Below are 26,980 nucleotides of genomic sequence, written 5' to 3'. Positions count from 1 at the left end.
TGTTCTTTGGTATGTATGTATTGACAAAGTTGTTGGAAAGGAAAACCTATGGTCACAGAAATAACTTGAACCAGACAAAATTAGTTATAAATTGAATGAAATTCTTTTTATCATCGCACATGTACAGAGCAACGAAATTAAAAGGCACAACCCATGAAACATGAAAAGCAATGATAAACAGAGGGAGACAGAAAGGGAGACAGAACAGGAAAGCATGTCAATTGGCCACTGAGGTGCCCCGAGATCTAAACTAAGGAAAGAAACCACTAAGAAGGGTGAGGGGAGGAAAAACAAGGCTCAAACTATGCTCCTTTAAAGGGGGATGCCACAAAAGGAAATGGCAAATTGGGCAAAAAACTACTTTAAAGGTCTGGAATAAAATACAGTTCGCATTCAAACAGTTTCACCTTTAGCAAACATTGTCATTTGTACTACCTTCACCCTTGAAAACCTTGATGCTGGCTTTATGAATGGGTCAAATAATATTAAGCGGAGCAATATATATCAGCTAACCGTGACAATCTTAAATCATTTGTCAAAAACAAAGCTCATGCTTGAGGGAGTATGGCACAAATATGGCCACATTCATGTATTCTGGTCATGCGCCAAATTTGACATGTTCTGGGAAGATATTTTTGACACGCTTAGTTATTTTTTTTTTAAACAGAATATTATTCCACAAAGCCCTGTAAGAATATTAATCCATATTCCTCCACATAATGTATTCTAATGTAAATAGGGGACATTTATCAGGTGGGTGCAAATTACATATTCGTTAAGCCTCCAAAAACATTTAACGAACGTTGGAAACCTGCCATGCCCTTACTAATACAATGAATTGGTGACCTATGACTGCTGACATAATACATAATGGAGCGTAAAGAAGTGCACAACAGGAGCTTTAAGATTGCACTGGCTGTTGAGAGTGGATTTATACACTTTTTATTCTATTCTATTTATGTATGTATGTATGTTCTTTTTCTCTTTACCCTCTGTCTTCCCCTTTTTTTTTTTCAAGTGTCTGTAATTGTCAATATTTCCCATTTATGTTTATTTGACCTTTGTATAAGAATATAAAAAATGTGCACAGTTGTAAGATGGAAATGTACTTGTACGCAAAAGGAAATGTATACTGTTAAAAGAAAATAAAAATTACCGTAATTTCCGGACTATAAGCCGCAACAGTGTGGCTTCTCCACCAGGTCTCGAGGAGGCGCAGTATAAAGGAAGTGCAAGGGCGCCAGGCAGAGCAAGTCAATCCAAGTGAGCCCAAATACAGTAGGAGAGACAGAACGAGAGCGAAACAGTTTGAGCCCTCATTATGGAAAAGAAACTGAGAAGTGAAAAATATGCTGCATTTAAGTTGAAGGCAATTGACATGTTTGATTCTGACACTGGCAAAAGAGGAAGAAGAGTTCTTTTGGTTTTGAGAACGACAACCAAGGAGAGAGAGTGGCTGACGAGGCCTTTCTGGGCCTGTTTATTTCCGACACTAAGGATGAGGATGATAGCACGAGAATCGCCGTTAATGACTGACTTTTCTGCTATAGTAGGCTGGTTATTTTGGTTACAGTAATGTATATTTGTACAGCCGTGTTATTAAAGCACCTTTATTGCCGTGTTACAGGCAAGCACTTTTAAAAACGGATTTCATTTAGCCATTTGACGTTATTGCCTCGACAAGTACTACAAGTTTTGTTCTCTTATACTGTACTACTGTGAATGCAGGACGTGCACTTTTTTAAAAAAAATTGTGCACCTCACGAATGTTGTTCAGATGTTAATAAATGAGACGCTTTGCGTTCCCAAACAGTCACCTCTGTCCCGACAATCCCCTCTGTGGTAGCGGGAACCCTTATATACCGGTATATATATACCTGTGGCTTAAAGTCGGGTGCAGTTTATACATATAATAATCTCGAGTATTCCCCAAATTTAGCTAGCGCTTATCGTTAGGTGTGCCTCATAGTCGGGGAAATTACGGTAAACTTAAAAAAAGGTTGTGCAAGGCTGTGAGGTTAAGATCAGGGGATGTTAATATTTGCAAACTGAGTGTGTGTGTGAATCTGTTTAAGACTGTTGTGATTCAAGGCTATATAAATAAACGTGACTTAACAAAATATCAAGTTACACAAAGAAATAAGCATCGACAAACAGTAGTTTCAGAGCAAGAAAACAAAAGTAGGTTACAAAATTTACTAAAAGAACATACATTGACAATGTTAAAACATTAGACAGCAAACTTTAAAAACATTTAGTGTAAGGAAGTAAAAAAAATAAAAATAATAAAAGAGAAAATACATGATTTAAAACTGTTTAAAATACCTTAATCAAAGGTATGTGAAAAAAGCAGTTTTCAACCTGGATTTAAAAGCATTTACACTCGGGGCTGACTTCACTTCTGTTGGCATCTTATTCCATTTGTGTGCAGCATAACAGCTAAATGCAGCTTCACCATGTTTACTTTGAACTCTGGGTTCTACTAGTTGGCCCAAGTCTGTAGATCTCAGAGCCCTGCTGGGTTTGGATTCAATTAGCATTTCTTGAATATATTCAGGACCCAAACCATTAAGTGATTTATAGACCAGTAGCATAATTTTGAAATCTATTCTACAGCTGACTGGGAGCCAGTGTAAAACCTTAAGGACTGGAGTGATATGTTCTCATCTCTTTGTTTTGGTTAGAACTTGAGCTGCAGTGTTCTGAATGAGCCGCAATTGTCTGATGTTCTTTTGAGAGAGTCCAGTCAGAAGACCGTTACAGTAATCAAGTCTGCTACAGATAAAAGCATGGATAAGCTTCTCTTGGACTGCTTGGAGCATGGAGTCCTTTAGTCTGGATATGTTTTTCAGATGATTAAAGGCTGTCTTAGTAATTGATTTGATATGATTACTGAAAGTCAAGTCTGAGTCAATTAGCATCCCAAGATTTCAAACTCGGTCTTTAGTTTCTAAAGACAGTGACTCAATGTGTTTTCTAACAGCAATCCTCTTTACTTTACTGCCGAAAAACTATGACCTCTGTTGTGTTTTTATTTAGTTGAAGGACATTTTGGTTCATCCAGTTGTTAATTCGCTCTAGTGAGTAACACAATACGTTAATTGAACTGCTGTCATTTGGGGACATTGATAAATGCAGTTGTGTGTCATCTGCATAACTATGATAGTCAACATTGGCGTTCTGAAGCATTTGACCCAAAGGTAACTTATACAGACTGAACAACAGGGGTCCAAGGAGTGACCCTTGAGGGACCCCACATGCCATGCCCATTCGATCAGATTCAAAATTTCCAATGATCACAATGTAACTCCTTTCCTCCAAGTAGGACCTGAACCATTTTAGGACTGTTCCATTTTACCCTACCCAAGTTTCCAGCCTGTCCAACAGTATATTATGATCAATCGTGTCAAATGTTGCACTGAGGTCCAGTAAGACGAGTACCGAAACCTTCCCTGCGTTACTGAGTGCTCAATCTTATATCATTTAGTACTTTAATCAGCGCTGTTTCTGTACTGTGTTGAGGTCGGAAACCTGACTGGAATTTATGAAAAAGTCAGTTTGAGCTCAAGAAATTGCTGAGTTGATTTAGAACCACTTTTCCAACAATTTAGGTTAAGAAGGGAAGGTGGCTGGGCAATAAATCAAATTAATTCGATACATCGTCATTTTAAAAATCGAATCGTTGAAAATTTGCTAAATCGTGAAATCGAATTTTGTCTTCCGGATTATTAAAAGATGTTCTTATGTTCTGTTGCATTCAAATGTGTTTGTGATTTGCAATTTTGCACAAGTGGCAGAGAATGCTGGATGGGTGGTTTACAAGACATGTTTACAATAGCTGCCAACTACTTAATTTTGGCATTTAAGCACAAACTATGAATGTTAAATTTATGTTAAAACTAATTTATAACCAGTATACATTATTGTTGTCTTAACATTTTGCAGAGAAATTATTTTTGAAAAATGAAACCTTTAAATGTTTGTTTGGTTTATTAGATTAAAATCGATTAAAATCGTAATCGTCCTGAATGACTGCAAAAATTTAGATTTTTTGGGGGGGTGGGGGGCATATTGCCCAGCCCTCGATAGGTCTATAATTTGCTAGAAGGGATACATCCAGCATTCTCTTTTAAGATGGGCTGGACGGCAGCTACTTTCAGAGATTTAGGAAGCTCGCCTGATTGAAGTGAGCGGTTGATTATTTCCTTTTTGTTTCTTTATTACATATTTCACAATAGTTTTGAAAAACCCAGAGTCAAGACAGCTCGTGGAAGGTTTCAAATGCTGAACCAAGTCTGTTATAGTATAGAGTCAAATTCTGTCATGGTAGTTATTAATAATTATTATTAATTATTTTTATAATTAATAATTATTATTAATTACTTTTTATAATTAATAATTATAATTATTCCTAGGTGATTTTAAGTGCTGCATCATTTTTTTCATTGTGTTGGTTTGTGACAATGTTTGACCTGACGGCTTGTACTTTTTTCACTAAAGTAGCAGGCAAATTCATTGCATTTATCTGTTGAAATGAGTTCTGGCGCTGTTTGATGTGGGGGATTTGTGAGTTTGCCGACCACGGCAAATAGGGTGCGTGTATTGTTGAGGTTCTTACTAATGATTTCAGAAAAGTGTTGTCTAGCTACTACTAGCTCTTTGTTAAAATTGCAAAGACATTGTCTGTACAGATCAAAATGAACTTGGAATTTAGTTTTTCTCTACTTTCGCTCTGCTCCTCTGCACTTTGATTTCAAAGTCATTACGTTGGTAGCACACCTCCAAGGTGTTTTAGGTCAGGATGAAATGGTCTTAGTTTTAATAGGAGCAACAGCATCCAGAACATTTGAGATTTTTGAGGTGAATTCATCCAGAAGTTCATCAATAGTCTCTGCATTGACAGTTGGTGAATAGTCTCTGCATTGACAGTTGGTGATGGAGCCATTAATTCCATAAACATATTGCTTGTGTTCTCATTTATATACTTTTTTTTAAGAGAGACAGTGGTTGTCTTAATTTCTGGGATGGTTTGTACTTCAAATAACACAGAGAAATGATCTAAAATAGCCAGATCTTTCACCTCAACAGATAAAATGTCAACACCTTTAGAGATGTCGAGATCAAGAATGTGACCTTGATTGTGTGAAGGATGTGAAAATGCAAGCAAAAACCTTTAATGCATATTTTCTAGGAGTGCTGAGCAATGTGAAACTCCTCTGTCACTATCTCTGTCACAGCTGCCTTCCCACAGGACATTGTTTGGAGCTTGGGGTCAAATTAAACTAGAGAAGCAGCAGAGGGGTAGGTGTTTTGTACTGGTCAGAGTACGCATTTGCATTAATTCCACCAGCTGTTAGCTGCCTTCATCAACTCACGAGCTGCCAATCACAGTTTGACTGGCTCCGTACAGGGTCTAAAGCTAATTATTTGGAGGAAAACACAAGTCATACAAACCACGGTATTGTTCTTGACATTCCTAAACATAATTGCAAAATTATTCAGACCAATTGTTTTGGAAGTGAAATGTATTGTTTGGCAGCTCTGCCTGCTAAGATCAGACTTGGGACAAAAGGAGTGGGTGGGTGGTAGAGTAGCAGTGCTTTGCACTGCCGCGGTCGCTCACGGTGCATCTTGGTCAGCCACAAATGCACTGATGTCCCGTTGTACCGAGCGGAGGTAGGTTGGGAACTCAGAATTCCCCTGTTGCTACAGCCAGTCACTGGCCTGGGGCAAAAAAAAAAAGCATGCGAAACGTGCACATCGCTCGTAATTTGTAAAGTTCTAGTGTGCTTTTAATAAGCAAGCATTACCTTGAACTTTTATGCTAGCTTCAGCTAGCTGCTTATCTTTAATTAACAAACCTGCAGTCGTACTGTCTTTCTTAGCCGACTTGGTGAAATCACAATGACAAGGACATTCCTATCTATGGTGACAGCACACGTCACTACAAAAAGAACCAGGGAGCGCACACTTATTTTAAAAAAACAACTTTTTTTTAAATGTTTCTAACACATAATCTCTTTCGGGTTTTGGCCTTGGTTTCCTAATTTTCAGTTTTCGTTTTTTGGCCAGGAATATTCATTTTGGTGCATCACTAATGTATGTGATAGTGGAGCATTATTATCCAGTGCCATATCTTCTTGTTATATCCTCAAGCACTGGTGCCTTCTGGCTGCATTTTTTATTTTTTTTTTGCAATGAGTGATGCATTGCTGTAGTCATACAGTCATTATTCTAAGATGGACCACCCTAATAACTTTGCTCTGATCCCTAGCAATTGTACCAAACTTTGACAGATTATGACATCCGGTTCTACATGTATGAGATCCTTAAGGTGAGTCAACCCTGAATTGTCTGCTGCACACAAATCTAGGCTTTGTTTTCTTTCCATATGTTATGCAAGTTGATGGGGTGGTTCTTTTCTACAGGCGCTGGACTATTGTCACAGTATGGGAATCATGCATAGAGATGTCAAGCCACATAATGTGATGATTGATCATGAACACCGCAAGGTAAGAAAATGTCTTGGTCTCATTTTTCTGAGTTGCACCACAAAAAGCTGGCATTTTGACAGGGTTATGTAGCCTTTTTTTAAAACGTTTTTTTTAATCCACTGTATCTTGTTTACACTTGGAACCAGCTCAGTGGCCTAGTGGTAGAGTGTCTGTCCTGAGACTGGGAGGTTGTGGGGTTAATTCCTGGCCGGGTCTTACCAAAGACTATACAAATGGGACCCATTTGCCTCCCTGCTTGGCACTCAGCATTAAGGGTTGGAATTTCGGGGAGGGGGGTTGGATCAACAAATTATTCCAGAGTCCAGCCGCTGCTGCTGCTCACCGATCCCCTGCAGAGAACAAATTAGTATTCCAAGGCAAGACTGTATAGGGCTCCAACCGATCTTTTTGAGCAGTCTCTCGACTGATACTGTTTCTGTTTGTCCACATGTTTATGTATGTGTTACAAACTGTTATGTGTCTGTCTGTAGTTACGTCTTATTGACTGGGGCCTGGCAGAATTTTACCACCCAGGACAGGAGTACAACGTCAGGGTCGCCTCACGCTACTTTAAAGGACCAGAGCTTTTGGTGGACTATCAGGTACAGCTGAGATTAATAGGGTGTAAAAGGAGAACATATCCTTGTTTTATCCATTTCACATGAAATTTATTGTGAATTGTAAGGTAAATTTTTGAATGATTTAAGAAAAAAAAAAAAAAAATTTTTAGAAAGTCTCCCCGCTGCTGGAATTCTTTTTTGCATAGATTGCCCACTTTAAAGTTGCTGAACGCAGAAAATTTAATGTGGCAGTAGCAAAAATGCACACTCCCTACTTCATGTACACTCCCTACTTCATGTACACAATGCGCATGTGACATCATGTGTGACGTCACATCCACAGACAGAGGGTGGGAAATTCGAACCAAATCCAGTCTAAAAACTATTGGCCAGACGTTTGTAGGAGTACCCATTGTGAACAACTAAGGTGTTAAAGGTATACTTGACTGATTGAGCCATTATCAGCAGTAAAAAGTTCATATTTTGTCCAGAATTAATTTGATAACTTCATTATTTTGCTTGTACAATTAATAATAAAAAAACAACAACAAAAAAAGCACTTGCTGTCGACTGAAGATGACATGCGCTGAGGAAATAGGTAACAACCAATCATGGCTCACTTGTTTTCTGGGTTTGGTCAGTAAATTATTGGTCGTCACCTACTTCCTCAGCACAGGTTATGTCATCTTCAGTTGACAGCAAGTGGAAAAATTAGTATTTAAAATTATCAATTGTACATGAAAAATAATGAAGTTACCAAATTCAAAATATTAACTTTTTGCTGCTAAAAATGGCTCAATGATTCAAGTATCCCTTTAATCTGCTAATTAGAAGATGTTTCAGTCATGAATGGTCAAAAGATAAGGCTATTGTAAAGATATTTTTATGCTATATATGCTATGATATTGTTACATAGAGCTACATAGACATTGGGATCGTCAATAAAAAAGGAAATATACAAGGATGACCCAAGTAAACATTAAATATAGCTTATTTTTAAAATTTTGTTTTTATTTAATAAGAAAACAAAACTATTCAAAGCTATCTCTGTGTGTGGGGATAAAAATACTTGTCCCTTTGTTAAATCATGAATTAACTCACATATTTAGAAAACTGGGTTTTCCCTCATTAAGTGAAGTCTTAGCAGTGTGCTGCCCACCAGCACCTGACCTCTGGCGGCTGTGCAAAGATATTTTCTGCATTGACAAAACATGCTTTTTTATAAAACATCACTAACGCTAATGCTAAAGTGATTGTTGTATCACATTCGAATGCTAACGGCAAATTAGCATCAACTTCGGGTGTGATATTCCTTCAAATAATGAATATTCACAACCAAACGCTGTCGAAACACATATATATAAGTAAGATAACACTACTCAGAGGCACATTTTTTTCCCCCGATATGTGAAAAACAAGTTATATTAACAGAGCTCAAATGCAACTTTCTTCTACCTCATTGTAAACGTGTACTCCATGCATGCACGGCACCACACTGCCCCTAAGAGGACAACACGCTCAGGAATGGTTAGTTAAAAAAAAATAAAAAATACTATATTAGTATACAATATACAGTATTTTTTTTACGTTCTTACTAAATTCTTCCTGTCATTTTAAGTTATATTTAAAGTTTAATTTTGAAGGAATTTTCCTTTCTTCATAATTCAAGGATTTAATACTTAATACTAATACTAATTTAATACATTTCCACATGGCATGGCACAAAATACAATCCCTGAGGTCCCAGGTTAGCCACTAAGTCCCAAGACTTGTGAACATAAGATAAAATAAATATGATGAAGAGATAAGGATATTATAATGCTTCAGACTGAAAATTAAGGTGGGAAAAAGCAAAAGGCTTGAATTATAAACTAGTTCATTTTTGGAACAATGAACTTAGTTCGGAAAATTTCAGTTATTTCCTATGAACTGAACTAGTCAAGTTTATTTATATAGCCCTTAATCACACAAGAGTCCCAGTTGACAAATATCAACAACATCCCCTAATCGAACCACAAGAACAACTAGTTCATTTAAAAATTTGTGAGCTGAACTTTAATAATTTGTGTAGAAAATGAAGTTTCCCAAAACTGAAGATTGCAAAGATGTTCGCAAACAGTTTACATTTATTTAGCTCTATAAAAGTTGTACTGTTGCGCATTTCATGAGACGTTGTTACTCTCATTTCTTATTACTATTTCTTACGCAGCACCACAATGTGACCATGCATTTTTATTATACATTGATATGGTTTTCTAAATCAGCTGTCGCTGCTCGGGCCCTAAAAAGATTATTTTCCATAATCTTTCAGACCTAGTTTGTTCAGTATTATTCAAATAATTGTACATGGACCTACTGCAGGATTGGCATCTCTGTGTTTCAGATGTATGACTACAGTCTGGATATGTGGAGCTTGGGGTGTATGCTGGCGAGCATGATCTTCAGGAAAGAGCCTTTCTTCCACGGCCATGACAACTATGACCAGGTAAACGCATTTTCAAGAGTGAGCTCTTTATAGCCCAATTGCTTTTCTTTATGGTTCACTTCTCAAAGATTCATTCAAACCCCTCTTGCGCCATCAATTGCCTGCCAATTGCAGATCTCAAACAGATTTTAGTGTTAAAAAAATAAATACAATATTTATTCAATAATATTTTGTAAACAATTCTGGTTTTGGTCACAAAATTACTTCCTATTTGGGCACATACGTTAGAGAGTGAGAGAGAGACAGAAAGCTAGACGGAGTCTATTACTGGGTTGCAAAGCACACATGGTACGTTGCTTTATTGTTTATTAAATGTTTGAGTCAAGGAGATGATTATAAATATTAGTGATGTGGCATTCATAAATAAATCTAGTCTTTTGAACGGCTTTTCAATATGAACGATGGGAACCGAGTCTTTATAGAGAGCCGTTTACCCCCTTATTTTCTGATCTTAGAGAGTCAAACCTAATCTTTCAGTCAGAAGCTGCGTCAGACCCTCCTGTACACTCTTGCATGAGAAAAACGCTTATGACGCATAAATACCTCATTTGTGTGGTGACTATGACTTTTATAACATATTTATTATGTATAGAAAGAGTTAAAATAGTTTAAATAGGTCAAGGAACAGTGTGCAAACTGTTTCTTTTTGGAAACTAGATATATTTGACACGCTTTGGGTTACTTTATTGGCTATTTTCTGAACAATAATGTTTTTTTGTTTGTTTAAAAAAACTAACTTTGGAGATACGTTTTTTTTTTCACAGGACAGCGACGATATGTTCTTTATGTGTTGATAAAATTTTTCGAGAGATACATGTCCTTTTTTAGTCTTAATCGGTGGAAAAACATTTGATCATCACTCCAATATAGAGTATCCGTTATGCTAAGTAGCTGAGTAAGATTTTATAACTTGACTTTTGACTTGCTCGAACAAAGTAATGACTAGACCCGCTTTTTTGGTAACTTGCTTGATTTATTTTCCCACTTGAGACTTGTTTTTGATATGACTTGCACATATGTGACTTACTCCCATCTTTGGTGAGTACACAGCTTTGTTGTACCTTTTGCCATCCAATGAAAGAAGAGGTGGGCATTTTACATATTTTTGATGTTCCGTCATTCCTCGATGTCTAGCGCCCCCTTCTGTCATTGTCAGTCTGACATTTTTTTTTTTCAAGCTGAGCCAACCTGTAATCGCTGGTCTGTCGATTTGCTGTGTTATTTTACCTGTGCTTCCATTGTCACTTTATCACTACTATTTTAGGACATTCCGTCAGTATTAATGGACCGTTTGACAGTAGTCCTTTACGTAAAAAAAAAAAAAAGCACTGCTGCTCTTATTAGTCGAGTTCACATTCACATGAAACACATAATTAAACTAGAGCTGCGAGCAGCTATAAAGGGCCCTCGCAACCTGGGCCACATTGGGGTACTGGCACATCAGGGTATTGGCACGTTGGGGTACTGGCATGTCAGGATATTGGCACGTTGGGGTACTGGTAAATAGGACAAGGACCGTCTAAAATTTTAATGTTTTTGCCAAGCCCTGTGTGTGCAAAGTTAAAAGGTAAAACAATTATGCGCAGTTCCCAAAATAAAATAGAAATGGCGAACTTCCTGTTAGGTTTAGCATATGGCTACAAAATACTTTTTTGTAGGTCTTAGGCTGGTAGGTATGTTTTTGTATTTTCACAGATCTAGCTGAATCATATTATCAGAAATGCTTCATAAAAATGTGTAGAGGGCACAATTGAGCCATTTATTGCAAATAGCACAAGACATCTCTAAAATATTCATGTTCATGACAGGTCTGATGTGTGTGTGCAAAGTTTAATTTGTTTTTTTGCACATTAAGACTCTAAAAAAGAGCTGCATTCGTCTTTGCAAACAATGCATCGCTACGGCAACACCAAGCAACAAACTAAAAAGCTTTCCATAACATTTCATCTTAAACATCTTAAGAGGAAACACGCAAAGTTTAAAGACGATCGGATGCATTTTGCAGTAGGAGTTTGCAGTAGGAGTTTGATCAAATATGACCCCTATAAAAGACCACAAAAAATGGCTATAAATCCCAAAGTAAATCAAAATGGCGGATTTCCTTTTTTATTTTTTATTTTATTATTTTTTTCTTCTGGAGAGCTCAGTATTGTTCATTCGGTAATTTTACCGATTTGACATGTCATCGTCATTGCTCTTTTTTTTTTTTTTTTGTATGTGGGTGAGCATGTGTGTGTGCGTGCGAGTGTGTGTGTATTCATTAGATCACCTAAAACCTATTAAAAAATCCCATACCGTTCACATAAACCGAACACTTCCAGCCAGAGTCGTGAGGCCGTCGTGAGGCCGTCAGGAGACCCGAGGAAGGACCAAAGAAAATAAAGGAAAGTGAAATCCAGCACCGACCAGACACCACCCACCAGGCCACCAACCAGAGTCCTTCACCAACCCCAGAGACATCTAAATTCCAACAAATCAGGGAGACCTCAAGAGACCAAAGGAGAGACTGAGGAAAGGAAGGAAGGACAGACGAAGCAGAGTGAGATCCACAGACTCCAGCCTCCACTGATTCAATGACCCGAGGAAGAAGCAGATTGTTTCGATAGATGCTGGTGTGGTGGATCTGGCATGCATGAAAATCTCCACCAAAGAGGGGAGCCGTCGACCCCTGCCAGGACAGAGCAAGCGCAACACCTCAGGGCCCCCCCAGGCCGCGGAAGCGCCAAAGGACGACCCCCGGGCCCCGCAGGGGCCACCGGCCGGAGAGAAAACCAGGAGCGGGAGCGCCCCCCACCCCAACATGGCCCGCACCCCCAACCCAACGCAGCAGGGTGGGGCACTGCAGACCCACCAGGCACCCCACCGGTCCACAGCCCCCGCTCCCCCCACGCGATAGTACTCGCCCCCCGGATGCTGGGGCCCGCCCGAGGTGCCAGGAGGTCCACCGGAGCGGGGCGGACACAACACCAACCCAGCCACCCTCCTGGCCCCTGGAGCGCCGAGACCCGGGCTACGGATGGAGCACCCAGCCCAGGGGAGGGGGAGGAAGGCGGACAGGGGAGGGGGAAGGGACGTGGGAAGGAGACGACAAGAAGGGCAAGGGGCAGCGGCAGGGCCACAGAGAGAGGGGGAGAGGAGGAGGAGGAAGGGTGACGAGGGAGAAGGGACAGGGAGGCGGAGGACGGGCGGGGAGAGGCGAGGAGGGAGAGGCAGCAAGGGGGAGGAAGGGGGACGAAGGGGGAGGGGAGAGGGAACCACGGGGCACCCCGGCGGCCCACAGGCCCCGAACCGCGTCACCGGGCTCAGAGCGACGGACCGCGCCGGAGCGGCGCCGCCCCGGACACCAGGGAGAGCCCCGCTACGCAGCACCCCCAAGAGACCCAGGGAACGGCCAAGACGCAGCCGCCACCCAGCAGCCAACAGAGGGGCAGACCCGCCCACGCCCAGCCAGGGGGGGACAGCACCTATAGAATTAACCCCCTGGCATGCAGTGAATCCGAATATTAACCCTTAGTGCCCATTGGAGCTGAATCTGCTCGATCCTGTGGCAGCAACTGGGTTCCTGACTATAAAAACACAACCATTAGTTACAGATTGCCAAATACAGAAACATCAATGTAAGTTATCGCGATGTGGTGGCTCTCGCTAACAGGCAGAATTAAGTAACCAGAATTAGGTTAAAATATTCTATATACGTAGACCATGTCTCTATAAATTTTGATATTTGGTTTTTATTTGAGGCAGATATTTTTTCCATTAAAATGTGATTTATGAGGAGGTTAGACCATTGGTCGAGTTTGTTTATTTTTCCAGTTAACAAGAATTGTTTTTTTTTTTGCGACGCCGCCACCGCTGCTCGGGCCCTAATTGCAGGGTTTAAATACTCTGGCACAGAGACGGATTTCCTGCGCAAGCCCTATGTGTATGTCTTGTTTTTTTTAGAGAGAGCTCAATATTATTAATTTGGCAGCCTTTCTGAGTCAACATGTCATCATCATTGCTCCCTTTTTTCTTTTCTTTTTTGCATGCATGTGTATGTGTGTTTGTGCTCTTTAATTCACCTGAAACCTATTATAAATCCAAGACCCTTCACCGGATATATCAGAGTCCCGGCAGAATCGTGAAGTTGTCAGGAGACCAGAGGAAGCAAAGTGACATCCACAGACACCAACCTCCACCAACAGTTACAAATTCAGGACAATTTACCAACCCCAGATGCATCAGAATTCCAACCGGATCCAGGAGACATCAGGAGACCATAGGACAGACAAACGGAAAGATAGATGAAGCAGAGTGAGATCCACAAACGCCAAACTCCATTGATTCAGCGACCGGTGGGAGAATCAAATTATTTTTGGATTTTTAGTAGATGCTGGTGTGGTGTATCTGGCATGCATCTGGCAAGAACCTCCATCAAACGAGGGGCGCGGTCGACTTCGGCCTGACGAGGCACGCTAAATGCGTCTATACACACTTAAGCGAATCAAAAGACTTAATTCCCTGGCAGTAAAAGTCCACCAATAGCATAAGTCAAATTAACAGCCACTGGCCAATCAGGCAGAGTAGGGCGGGTCTTGTCTTGAAGTAGCGCGATGGCATATGCAAATTTGCGACGCACACATCTTCAAAGATGGAAGGGAAATCATAAACACGGTGAGAACACATCTTTAAAGAAAAAAGTGTAAAAAACATGGCGCTGGGCATGGCTCAATGTAAAAGATGGAAAGCCTTTCTATCATTTGTGCCACAATTTGACACAGACAAGTGCTAGCTTATGCTATATGTGCTCGAAGAAAGATGTACAGTAGTAGCGGAAAGAGAGAGTGCTAGTCTGCCAATAACGCCATGAAGGGGACCCCAGCCACAAAGCTTCGGTTCGTGCGCTTAGCTATTACTAGTACATTGCAGATTTAGTGCCAATATAGTTACCCTGAAAAATTTGCGCGATATATACGTTTGTTTATATTATATTTCAAGACATGATTACGCTTTTTTTTTTTTACATTTTCAAAAAAGTGCTTGCATTTAACAATGATAGCTAGCTGTGTGGAGAGACGCAAAAGAAAAGTACAGTAGGCTGCTACGTTAGTCGCGTTTGCCAGTAGACTCAAGGTGCGACATCTGAATTAAACATAGGAAAATCTCATTTAATGTATCAAACCGAAATAACTAGTCGTATTTGAGCACATTGCAGTGGGTAGTTGAAAACATTTGATAATTTATTGTATTGCTGTTGTTTTATGTCATGTGTGTCTGTATCAGCCACATGTAAAGTCAATTGTCATACACATATTTAGAATCATCTCCTTGACTCAAACATTTAATAAACAAAAATGTAACATTATGTGTGCGCCTTGTTAACCCAGTAGTAGACTCACTCTCTCTCTCTGTCACTCTCTCTCTGTCTGCTTAAGTGTCCAAACAGGAAGTAATTGTATGACCCAAACCTATTTATAATAATAGAGCATTCCTATTTATATTTTATTGTTGGTAATATTTAACATATATCTGAGAGGACTGTTTGTGTTCATTTAGCTGGTGAGAATAGCCAAGGTTTTGGGAACAGAAGATCTATACGACTATGTCGACAAGTACAACATTGAGCTAGAACCTCGCTTCAATGATATACTTGGAAGGTAAAGTGCTACTCAAGTCTTTTGATTTTAATAGTGTCTCATATCTGCAAATTTCACTTTGAAAAGAGTAAAAACCTTTTGAGTTTCCCATAGCCTCCGCCGCTACAATATTTTAATATATATTCTGTATCTCAAGAAGGTTTAATAGGTGGCATCTTGCACAATTTTTGCTTGTCCTCTAGGCATTCTCGTAAGCGGTGGGAACGTTTTGTCCACAGTGAAAATCAGCATCTGGTCAGCCCGGACGCTTTAGATTTTCTTGATAAGCTGCTGCGCTATGATCACCAGGCCCGGCTGACTGCTCGTGAGGCCATGGATCACTCCTACTTCTGTAAGCACTCGCATGCAGTCACGAGAGTTCAATTAATAATGGGAATTGCTTGAAGTCCTTTGCACAAGTTGTGTCTCTGAAACTTTCGTGGTACAACAATGTATTTAGTGCACTGCTACAAAAAAAGGGAACTTAAAAAAAAAACACCCAAGTACAAGTAAGCAGAGCTGGGCGAGTCAATGAATTTTTGATCGTCTCATTTGGCAATCGTCAACAGTCAAGACACCCTTCCGTCATCGTTAATCCGTCAATATTTCAAGTCGAACTGCATTGTAATGTCAATCCGTCATTCGCTCAGCGAATGAGCACTTTTTTTCCAAACCTAACATTAACGTCAGGCTCGCATCGAAGTCCATGCGCTAGGCATGACTGACATCTAATTGTAGAAACAGCACACTGCATGCTTCCAAACATGCTTCCAAAATCATTGTTTGTGAGACCAATTTTTCCGTCATGGTTTCATGAAATAAAATTTCAAACATATTAAAAATACAAGCAGGACCATATCTAAGTAATAGGCAGGTTTATTTATAATTGTGACGAAGTAAGTGTCATTGTGCTATGGTAGACATGGTTTCAATTGATGTGCCATCAATTGCACTGTGTAAAATGGAGATCACTGATTGGCTCTCTCTCTTAGCACGCAAATACAAAAGCATTCCTCCTCTGGCCGAAGATCTCCGCTGGTTTATGATGTCACGCTACGGCAACGCCATTAGGACAAACTGCATTGCACCCCATTAAATAAGAGTGATAGGTAATTTATTAGTTCAATTTGTTCGTTGAATTCACCTGGAACTTTTGTCTCAATGTGTACTATATCCATTGAGCCAGCGTATAAGAATAAGTTGGAATGCACTTATCTTTTGACTGAGACTTTAACTAACTAACATAGGTGAGTCCGACCTCTTAATGTGTCACACCAGATATCTACCATTAGTTCCTATCTAACTACTCCCAGCACGCCATGTAGTAAAGATAATGACAATTAACTGAACTTTGATTTGTGTTTTGATATTTTTTAATGAAATCTTTAGATCCTTGAATGTGAGTCTTACTGTAACTCTTGCGTTAAATTTAAGTTGCGAAGACTGTTTGGCTTGCAAATCATTATTATTCCGGACAGAATCACCATGTTTTTCTTCTCTAATTGAGATATAACTGGAAGGGCTAGAGTCATTGGTTCAATAATTTGGGGAAATACTCCCTTTATAAGTCCCACCGACTCTAAGCCACAGGTGTTTTAATTCTACCGCACCGGTATTATAAAGGTTTCCGCTACCACAGAGGGGATTGTCGGGACAGAGGTGACTGTTTAGGAACGCAAAGCGTCCCATTTATTAACATCTGAACAGCATTCGTGAGGTGCACAAATAATGTAGCGCACGTTCTGCAGTCACAGTAGTAGTACAGTATAACAACAAAACAAAATTTACAGCGCTTTGACGAGGCAATAACGTCAAATGAGTCAATGAAATCCGTTTTTGAGTGCTTGGCAGTAACACGGCAGTAAAGGTGCATTAATAACATGGCTGTACAAAAATACATTACTGTAACAAAAATAACCAGCCTACTATAGCAGAAAAGTCAGTCATTACTGGGAATTCTCGTGTCATCGTCGTCTTCGTCATCGACGAACAGACCCAGAATTGCCTCGTCAGCCACTCTGTCCTTTGTTGTCGCTCTCAACAAAAAAAAAAACTCCTCTTTGTTAGTGTCAGAACCAAACAGGTCAATTTAACTTGAATGCAGGTCAATTGTCTTCAACTTAAATGCAGCATCTTTTGCACTTCTCAGTCTCTTTTCCATAATGAGGGCGCAAACTGTCTCGCTCTCGTTTTGTCTCCTACTGTGTTTGGGCTCACTGGTTTGTTTTGTTCTGCTTGGCACTCTTGCGCTTCCTTTATAGGAGGATCCTTTGTTTCATCTTTGTTTATGTTTTGCGTGTTGCATCACGGGAGCTGGGTAGCAAGAAACAGTGTGTTTTACATGTAGCACATTTGGAGGAGGATTAAGATGGTTCGTTCTTGTTGTGCCATCAATTGTACCTGTTGGGGGGTCTGTTAAAAAAGTTTTATCGCATCCCAACCAAAAGGGGCCGCAAAAAAAGAAAGAAATGGCTGTGAGCGATCAAGAGGGTGTCCCTGGACGTTTTGGAGTGACGTCTTTCACAAACTTACTGTAATGCGATACACCTCCTGCATCGTCTTTCCTTTGGCACTACAAAGGACATTTATCAATGAAAAATGATTACCCAGCTTTGCAGTCGTATTGAGCAGTGATGATTTCCCCGTTGTCTTTACGATCACCCACGGGCTGGGACACTTATAGCACAGTCACGGATTTGTGCTTGGTTGACAAGACTGGTCCAACTTTCCTCGAAACAAAATAATCGTAGGCCTCCAGGTTTTTTGAAAGCCTTTAATTTTTCTTGAGAAAAAGGTCCAGGGCTTTCTATTAAAAAGAGTAAATGTCCCCAAAGCAGAGGTCTGTGTGGCCAGGAAACAGGTTAGTCGGACCAGTGTTTATCATCATCCCACATCTCATATCATGAGTTTTGAAGAATTTCAATTTTGTCGCCAATACATATATTATACTTCTCTGTAAACCTCCTTCGGTTGTTTAAGTGCTTAAATAGGGGTGATTTTCGCCCGCTAACTTTAATGTTGTATGCCGCATTTATACAGCACACGTTCATTTTCTGCCACCCAACCAACTGCAGATTTGCAAAATGTCAACAAAGGATCCTCCTATAGTGCGCCCCCTTGTGACCTGGTGGATAAGTCGCATCGTTGTATTAGCCACGGGGTTGAATGCAAGTGAAAAAAGTAGCACCTTATAGTCCGGAAATTACAGTACTACCAAAATAATCGTGATTTTTATTTTTTTTCATAATCGTGCAGCCCTACTCTAAACATACCTCTAGCTTCTGGTGGCGGGCAAGCAAGCACAACTAGTTTGTGCCAGTCACAAGCCCATATAAAATAATAGGGAGGGTTTGAGTCAATAACGGCCTTTGTCCTTATTAAGCCACACCAAAACTTCATGCAGCGATCTTGAATAGGGAAAATGTTGGGATGAAGAAGCTAGGGATATTTTTTTAATAAAACAAATGCAATTTTGCCAGGGGTGGCCAAAATAGAGCTTTTTGCTTGACTGCAGACTTTTGGAGGATCCTGAATTGGGAGGGGCTTGGGACTCCAGAAACTCCAGCAGCTTCAAATATCAGTTTACAGTGACCTTTTAAACAGTACAATGATTTCTCTGAAGTTTTCTTAAAATGTTCAGTGTCTTCAATCTTTTCGGAAAAACGTTTTTCATTATTACTTTAAGTAGTTTTCCTTTACTTGAGCTGAGCTGGGAAATGAATTATCAAACCTTTTTTAGATTGATATATGTGAGCTACATTTACATGGACAGAAAAACATAATTTACAAAAACTAAAATGTTTAAAATGAATCCAACCTACAGAATTACTTGAAACTGTAAATGTTTCTGACTTGCTACTGCTACTTGCTTATTAGGTGAATAATCTGGTTGTTGATGACTTCCAATTCTACACCACAATACAAGGTTGTGACATGACTTGTCCATGCAAAAAAAAAAAATAAACATGCCTCTTGGTTTTTATAATTATCTGGATGAGGACCAAAATATGGTATGTTGTTCTAGTATGAATTTATTCCAATAATTTTTGGTTGTTGTTCTTTTAGTCCCCATTGTGAAGGACCAGTCTCGTGGTGGAGCTGGAGTTGCCAACCTACCCAGTGGGAACACGGCTGTCAGCACAGCCAGCATTATCACTGGTGAGAACCATCACACCTCAGATCTCCACATCACAGTTTTCACATACTACTACAGTACAGTCTTGTATTATTATATTTTGGTCCATGTATTGTAGTGAAACGCCGTGCCATGTTTACTGCACGTTTCCATTTGTGAGACAAGAACTGATCACTCTTGCAGTGTTTTAATAAATCAAGCATCCATACTGTAACTTAACATTATTATGCCTAATGTTTTGGGCTCATCAACAGCAATCTGAGTGATTGGCGCTTGCTTGCAGGTCATAACTAGGTGGCTAAATTAGGCCATTAAGTTGCAGTGTTTATTTGATATATCAAGGCAATATTTTACTGCATTGTATTGCCATGACAAACTCAGGAAGCCATTTTTACACATGGACATACAACTCCTATTGCTATTGTAAATTATATATAAATGTGCACATTTTCAATAGATTGCCACTTGTAAGATTAGTTGTGTTGAGCCGTTAAGTATTTTGAAATTGGAGTTGAATAATATTGAGTGTAATATTGACTCAACTCAACTTTATTTATAAAGCACTTTAAAACAAGCATTGCTGTATACAGAGTGCTGTACATGGAAGAGAAATTAGTCATTCAGTAAACAAAACAAACATACGGACAGACATTCTGGACATTTCACAACGTTTATGGTGTATTTCTGCATAAATTTGCTTCAAAGGACCTTTTCATGTTACTAGGAAAAAGGTCATGTGAGATACAGCCCTGTCATTGTAAAGTGACAATATTCTTATTTACTCATATCCAGTGGTGTAGTGGTCCCTGGAGAAGTGGGTATACTCAGAATTTTCAATTTTTTTTTTAAGTATGCCAGAAAAATGTGCTCTTTTAGAAACGGTGACATGTAAGAATTAAAAAGCCATCATTTGTGCTTGCTCACAATAAAAAAAAATTATGACTTGTTAAGAAAAGTTTGGTATCACAAGCAGCCTAAAATAATGTAAAATGTATTCATCATGAGACATACAAGGTATATGTCCATAAAACAAATTACAATATTTAGTTAACAATGAACAAAAATAGTGAAAAACAGTCTGGTTAGACATCACTTCAATATTGTTTTGTGCTGAATCTTAAACTATTTGTCCTCATTGTTGTGTTTTAATATACCGGTATTTATAAATCAAGTACCAGCCTATAGCTACTATAAAACTTAACTAGAACATGTAGTTAGTGTGTAACCGGCAGCGTCCACCCCAGGAATCGAACCCACGTTGCGATCAAGTAAATCAGGGCACATCAGTTCACCTGAGCTAAATTTCTAGGTTATCATTGCGGCTCGGGGGAGCATTTGAAGGATTGCTTTCCTCGACATGACCCACCCTACTCTGCCTCTGATTGGATTTTCAGTCCTCTAATCAGTGTAGGCATTGGGTACCAGCCAATTAGAGGCAAAGGAGGGTAGGTCATGGCTGAACAGAGTGCATCAGGAGGATTTAGAAGTGGGTATACGCAATTGGGTATATGCCACGGAGGAGGCAGGACTTTCGACTTCCGGGTTTCACACACTAGCGCTGTTTCCGGTTGCTGTTTGCGACATGTGGGCCGTGTCCCAGTGCTTGTGCTTCCGCCTTTGTGCCCCTCGGTTGCGTGTTCCCCTCCACGCGTGTGAGCGTGTAGTGTGTTTGTCTCAGTTGTCCGAAGCATTTCGGAGAGCTGAGACGGGCGGTGGGCAGGAGCGCGCGGTTGGGAGGCGCAGGGGTGGGGGTGCGAGTGTTGGAAAGCAGCCAGCAGTGGCCGGAAACGGCGCTGTGTGAAACCCGAAGTCGGACATCCGTGGCATCTACCTCATACTGACTGAAAAAGAAGAGGGTATACTCAATGCTAACTAAAAAAAAAAAGTGGATTATACCCTGGACTACACCACTGCTCATACCTCTCTTTAAAGCTACTGAATGTAGAATATTCAATTGTGAATCGCTACTCCCACCTGCTGATGAAAAATGAAACACATACACATGAAGCACATACCCTTCGTCACATACACAACGCGCACTCAACGTCACTTCCGCAGATTCGTGGGGAAATTCGAACCCGAATCCAGTCTGAAAACTATTGTTCAGAGGCTTGCAGGAGTACCAATTGTGAACAACTAACGGGTTAATCTACTATTTTAGACATTTCAGTCATAGTCAAATAAAAATGCTACTGTAAAGATATTTTGGGGAAAAAAGTTCCATATTGCAGCTTTAAATTTGGCAGGCAAAAAAAGGTTAATAAAAAGCCTTTTTAATTAAGTGATTAATCGTGATGAATCAAAATTCTAAGATATGATTCATCTAAATAAAAATGTAGTCATGTTACAGCTCATATATTATATAGTATTAACTATATATATTCTAAGTATTAATTGTAAGTAAAAATGCATGTGTTGTGCACATAAATTAATGACCAGCACAAAGTGTACTCCATTTGGATCATACTAAAGATCTGTTGAAAAAATATTGCTTTAAAATATCTATTTAATAATTAAAAAGAATACTGACAAGTGACAACATTACCAACTGTCAACACAATATTGCATTGTTGCACTGAAAGGAATATGTTTGCACTGCAGTTAGTGAGACACTTCGGCTTGTGCTTCACCGATGCTCTTTTGTCAGTCGTGCTGGCAAATGCTGTGATCAAGCTCTTTCTTCCTTTTTTTTTGCATTGATGCTGCTTTTTTTGGTAACTTGCATTTTATTGCGTTTTTTAACCTTTTTTGTTAAAAAACAAAAAAACATTACAGTGATAGGACAGATTATACAAATGCAAATAAACAATGTCTATACATCCAGTCCTTATTGCCAGTGGTGGTGTCCTCTTTGTTTGTTTTCCTCGTATAGTCCATCCATTTTTCCCATTTATCCTCAAACTGTCTCTCTTGTAGCCTTAATCGGTGCGTTAATCTCTCCATTACAAATAGTTCTTCCACAGTGCACACCCACTGCTCCACGGTCTGTGATTCTATTTTATACCGTAACCTTGTTATCACTTTCTTACTTGCTGTCAAGAGCACCTTGACAAGGTATTCATCCTCCTTCTGCATTACATGCCGTGTTAAACTCCCCAAGTAAAGTACCTTGCATGTTTTTAGTATTTCATAACCCACACACCATATCCTGTCCCAATACCCGTGTAATCATTGGCAAAACCAAAAAACATGGACATGATCCACATCCATGTGTCCACATGCTCTCCAGCATGATTGCTGGACCGCTACCATTCCTCTTTTAATTTTGGGGGTAACAAAGAATCTGACCATGTTCTTCCAATTGAACTCCCTCCAGATCCTGGAGTTAGTGGATGTGCACTGCGTTTTACAAATACTCCACCACTCTTCCTCAGTTATTGGCTGTTTTAGCGCCTTTTCTCTCTATAGGGCTCTATGGGTGTGCTACAAAGAAAAAGCCATACTTTGAAGAAGCAACATCTCACGGCTTGCAGTATACTATCACACATATGAAAACGAGTCTTGAAAAATTAAACTTGCATATACGGTATAATGCGATGACCTACATCAGGATTTTTTCCCACACAACTGTGATTACTCTTTAGGCATGAAAAAAAGTCACCTTCATTTTTTTTAAACATATATTTTTCAAGGAGATAGTGACATGTCCACTAGGGTGGATAATGTGCATTTGAGTAGATGATGAAATATGTTTGTAAGAAAAGAATAAATAACAAAAAAAAATATGTAATCACTAAATAAAATGTCTCTTTGATTTTTAACATTGTGTTCACATATGTTTAACATATTTCAAAACTACTGCATGTATTGCAAAAACATTTACCTAAAGAAAAATGAATGTTTTATTAAGTACACATAGTAATTATCTTTTTTTCTGGCAACTGAAGACATTTAACATTTTCTATGCATATTTTTACTGTTTATGAATCTACTTATAGTATATAGATGCCATATAACTGTGATAATGTTCTTCCAATTGAACTCCCTCCAGATCCTGGAGTTAGTGGATGTGCACTGCGTTTTACAAATACTCCACCACTCTTCCTCAGTTATTGGCTGTTTTAGCGCCTTTTCCCATTTTTCCTTGATGTAAAGGGATGAATGCCTCTGACATGACATCAAGCTTTTATACATATCTGAAATTGCTTTGCAATTTTTCCCCTCATAAACCTTCTTAAATATCTCAATGACCTTATGCTCACTGTGGCGGATTTGACCTCTTTTTCAAAATAGTCCTTTAGCTGCAGGTACCGAAAATAGTCATGTCCCTGCAATCCAAATCTATCCTTTAACTCAACAAAACTCTGCAGCTTACCTCGTTCCACTATCGTCCACAGTGCTGTTATTCCTTTATTCGCCCATTGCTTGTGATGGAACCCTTTATAATTCACCTCAGGAATTAACCTTTCATCAAATGCAAACCAACTCAAAGCCCTTTCCAACTCAAATCTTTCCACAACCATGTTCCATATTTCCATTGTAGCTTTGATTATCCCACCCAGTTGATTACTTTTTTTTTTAGTGTAGACCCTTGTGTGCTATTAAATTCCGTACCTCAGTGTTTGCCTTCCCCAATTCTATACTTTTCCATTTTGCAACATAACTCTCCTTACACCAGTGATGCTGCTTTTTAAATATATTTTAAAATGTCAAGTACCCTAAGGGATACGAGTACCGTCATTTGAGAACCACTGACATAAAGCATTGATTAACCATTATTTTTAACATGTACATTCTGAATATGTGTTTAATAAATCTATTCTGCATCATGTGATTTTCACGTTTTGAATTGTATTGAAATAAACATTTTCAACTATACAGCAAAACCCCTGCGTTGGCAAATTTACCTATTCATTGTTTTGAGCTTTGCCGCCATCTTATGGCCTCTTGGTGTCGGACTATCATTGTAGGAGCTTCACTTTGACAAAGGATGTGCTTTGCTGCCATCTTTTGGAACCTAGTAGACAAATCTAAACACTTTTTGGAGGTGTTAATTACGCGTAGATTTTTGTTATTCACCGCATGGCTCGGTCTTTCTCATCCCAAATGGTGTTAGTTGACTGTGTACTAATTCATTGACACTTATCCGTGTGCCTTAACAATCACCGTTTTTTCAGTGTTGTAGGCACAAAACACTGCAAACTACAGGTTGTTATCTTCATTTGTTACAGTGCATCTTTTTTCCTTGTTCTCCTGCAGGTATCTCTGCCTTGCCAGCCTCTACTACCCTGGGTCCACTCACTGGCTCGCCTGTCCTGTCTGCCACCACCAACGCTCTAAGTGCCCCGGTGCCCGCTGCTGCCGGAGGCCCCCAGTGACACCCTCATCAAATCCAGATGGAGACAGGTGCAACTCTACCAGCTCTCTACATCGAAACTCTGCGTGGCCAAGCCTCATCAAAACCTTACCATTTTTGATTTTGAAAGTCTCTTCTTCCTTTTCTCTTCCTCGTCTTAGTTTAACATGCTCATGTGACATCCAAAATGAATGTCTTGTGATATTCGTTTCTCCAAATGCAGCAATGCATTCAAGGGGGAAACTGTGGTTGTTGTTTTTGTTGGGATGATGTGGTACTTTAAGAAGTATGTTGGCAGAAAGCAAACAAGATTTGCCATCAGGACCAAAAGGAGCACATCTTGAATAAACGTGTCTCGCTTCCAATAACTCAACACGTGTCTGGTGCTGTTATGTGCTCCAGATGCATGACACGAATGCTTTATTAGCCTTTCAGCACCAACCGACCATGCCAGCCAAAACATGCCAGCCAAAACATGGAGACCAAACCATGCTCATTGGTTAGCGACAATACACATACACTCACATACTCTTCTGGACTGTTGAATACGGCCCAATAAAGAGTCACTGGTTTTATGAGAAATGCTGCTTTCTTGTTCTTTGAAATACTTCAAGATTTAACCAAAGTTTGACCCCATTCACCGGAAAGAATAGTGGAACAAACCTGGTTTTATTCCAATAGATAACGGTGTTTTTTTTTCTACATGCAAATAATTTGCTCAATAACTATGGAGAAAGAACACCGTTAAAAAAAAGAAAAGAAAAAAGAATCATGTCCAAAACTACGTATTAGCACTACATATATATATATATTTCTTTATTTATTGAGGGGGGAAATATTATTCAGAGAAAAAACTCACAAATTTGTCGCTTTCTAAACTCGCAAATTCCCGAGTTTTTTTCTTGCAAATTTGCCATGTTATAAAGTTGCAAATGTGCATGTTTTTTTCTTGGAATATTGCCCCCACCCTCTAAAAAAATATATATAATTATACGTAGCCCTAATGCACCTACTGCCTACAAAAGGAGTTTTTGTTCTGTATATGTTTGAATGAAGTGGAGTTGCTGGTTGAGGCAAAAACGGAATGCTTTCAAGCCCTGGGTATTGCACAGACTATCCAAAGTAATATAAGGCACTGGACAGTAGAATAATAATATGATGGTGCAAATATATTATGAAAAAAAATGTGTTTTACCAATATGAAGAGTTTTTATGCATGGTGGGGGGAGGGTAGTGTGTTTATTTTGTTGTCCCCAATGAATGAAAACCTTAATGGTTACAGTTGACAATGTGAGTATTCATAGCTTTTTATTTGAATAATCGTTCTTGGCAGGTGAGTGAAATGCTGTTGAAGTAAAACTTGGCAGTGTTGTGTGACTCTGTGATGGCGAACAGTTGGACGTTCACAAACATGGTCAAAGTTGAAAAATGCTGAATAGTCTCCTGTGTTCTTGTGCCACAGTTGGAAAGTGTGACTTTCTGACCCTGCTGTACATCTTTTGTAAACATGGAAATGCAAATAAATCAAAATGTGTACATTGAATTCCTATGTCACTGTATATATTTGTATGTCCTTATGTAGAAGACTAGTATTTGCAAATATTGTGTAAATAAACAGTTATTTATCAGGTACCTGGTGTTTTTGTCATCTCTTAAAGATTATTTGTGTCAAGTGTGCATAAGCACACATGCTAGAAGTTTTTTTTTCTTCCAGGTAGAATAAAGCAACCTCTTTATAATTAAAAATGTGTTTTATTTGATGGTAAGTGGACTTGGTTCACCTAGATCTCGTTTTCAACTACTTAGTACAGTGGGATGAAAAAGTATTCACACCCACATGACTAACACTCAATTTCTCAGCAATTAAAAATGTGTTTTATTTGATGGTAAGTGGACTTGGTTCACCTAGATCTCGTTTTCAACTACTTAGTACAGTGGGATGAAAAAGTATTCACACCCACATGACTAACACTCAATTTCTCAGCACAGAACAAAGGAAATGTGTTTTTCACCTGTTTGCGTGAAAGGAAACAGCACAAACACAAACTATCACTGTTTTTCTTTATAAGCAATCTTTACTATAGATATATTAAATAGAAATAGAAAGTACTGTTGCGCTGGTCTGTGAAAGTGAAAGCGTGGATGGAACCACTGTTAAGAACAGTGTGTCCCTCCAACATCACGGAAAAAGGCAAGAGGAAACCCCTCTGTAACTCTTGAAGACCTGAAGAAGTCTCTCCAGATTATTGGGACTAATGTACACATGTCCACAATATCCTGCAGGTAGGGCTCTATGGGTGTGCTACAAAGAAAAAGCCATACTTTGAAGAAGCAACATCTCACGGCTTGCAGTATACTATCACACATATGAAAACGAGTCTTGAAAAATTAAACT

The 26,980-nt window shown here is 39.3% G+C and overlaps 1 protein-coding gene across 8 annotated transcripts in view; it reads left to right on the top strand.

Moving 5' to 3' along the window:
• The window catches only part of LOC144056197 (casein kinase II subunit alpha), a 32,533-nt gene extending 6,316 nt beyond the window's left edge, over positions 1–26,217 (top strand). For 4 of the 8 annotated variants that reach the window (XM_077572743.1, XM_077572745.1, XM_077572744.1 and 1 more), the window contains 8 exons: positions 6,275–6,334; positions 6,429–6,512; positions 6,986–7,096; positions 9,438–9,539; positions 15,075–15,175; positions 15,358–15,506; positions 19,220–19,312; positions 24,489–26,217. In XM_077572743.1, the coding sequence (XP_077428869.1) occupies positions 6,275–6,334; positions 6,429–6,512; positions 6,986–7,096; positions 9,438–9,539; positions 15,075–15,175; positions 15,358–15,506; positions 19,220–19,312; positions 24,489–24,607 (819 nt within the window). In that variant the 3' untranslated portion in view covers positions 24,608–26,217. Of the gene's footprint in view, positions 1–29; positions 6,335–6,428; positions 6,513–6,985; positions 7,097–9,437; positions 9,540–15,074; positions 15,176–15,357; positions 15,507–19,219; positions 19,313–24,488 lie in introns of all 8 variants that reach the window. The other 4 variants (XM_077572747.1, XM_077572748.1, XM_077572750.1 and 1 more) reach the window with 4 other exon arrangements.
• Positions 26,218–26,980: the final 763 nt, after the last annotated feature.

The sequence above is a fragment of the Vanacampus margaritifer genome, chromosome 8 (assembly GCF_051991255.1).
Source record: "Vanacampus margaritifer isolate UIUO_Vmar chromosome 8, RoL_Vmar_1.0, whole genome shotgun sequence".
In the NCBI taxonomy this organism is placed as follows: Eukaryota; Metazoa; Chordata; class Actinopteri; order Syngnathiformes; family Syngnathidae; genus Vanacampus; species Vanacampus margaritifer.
Note: the sequence above shows the minus strand (reverse complement) of the source record. Positions and strands in the feature narration are given on the sequence as shown.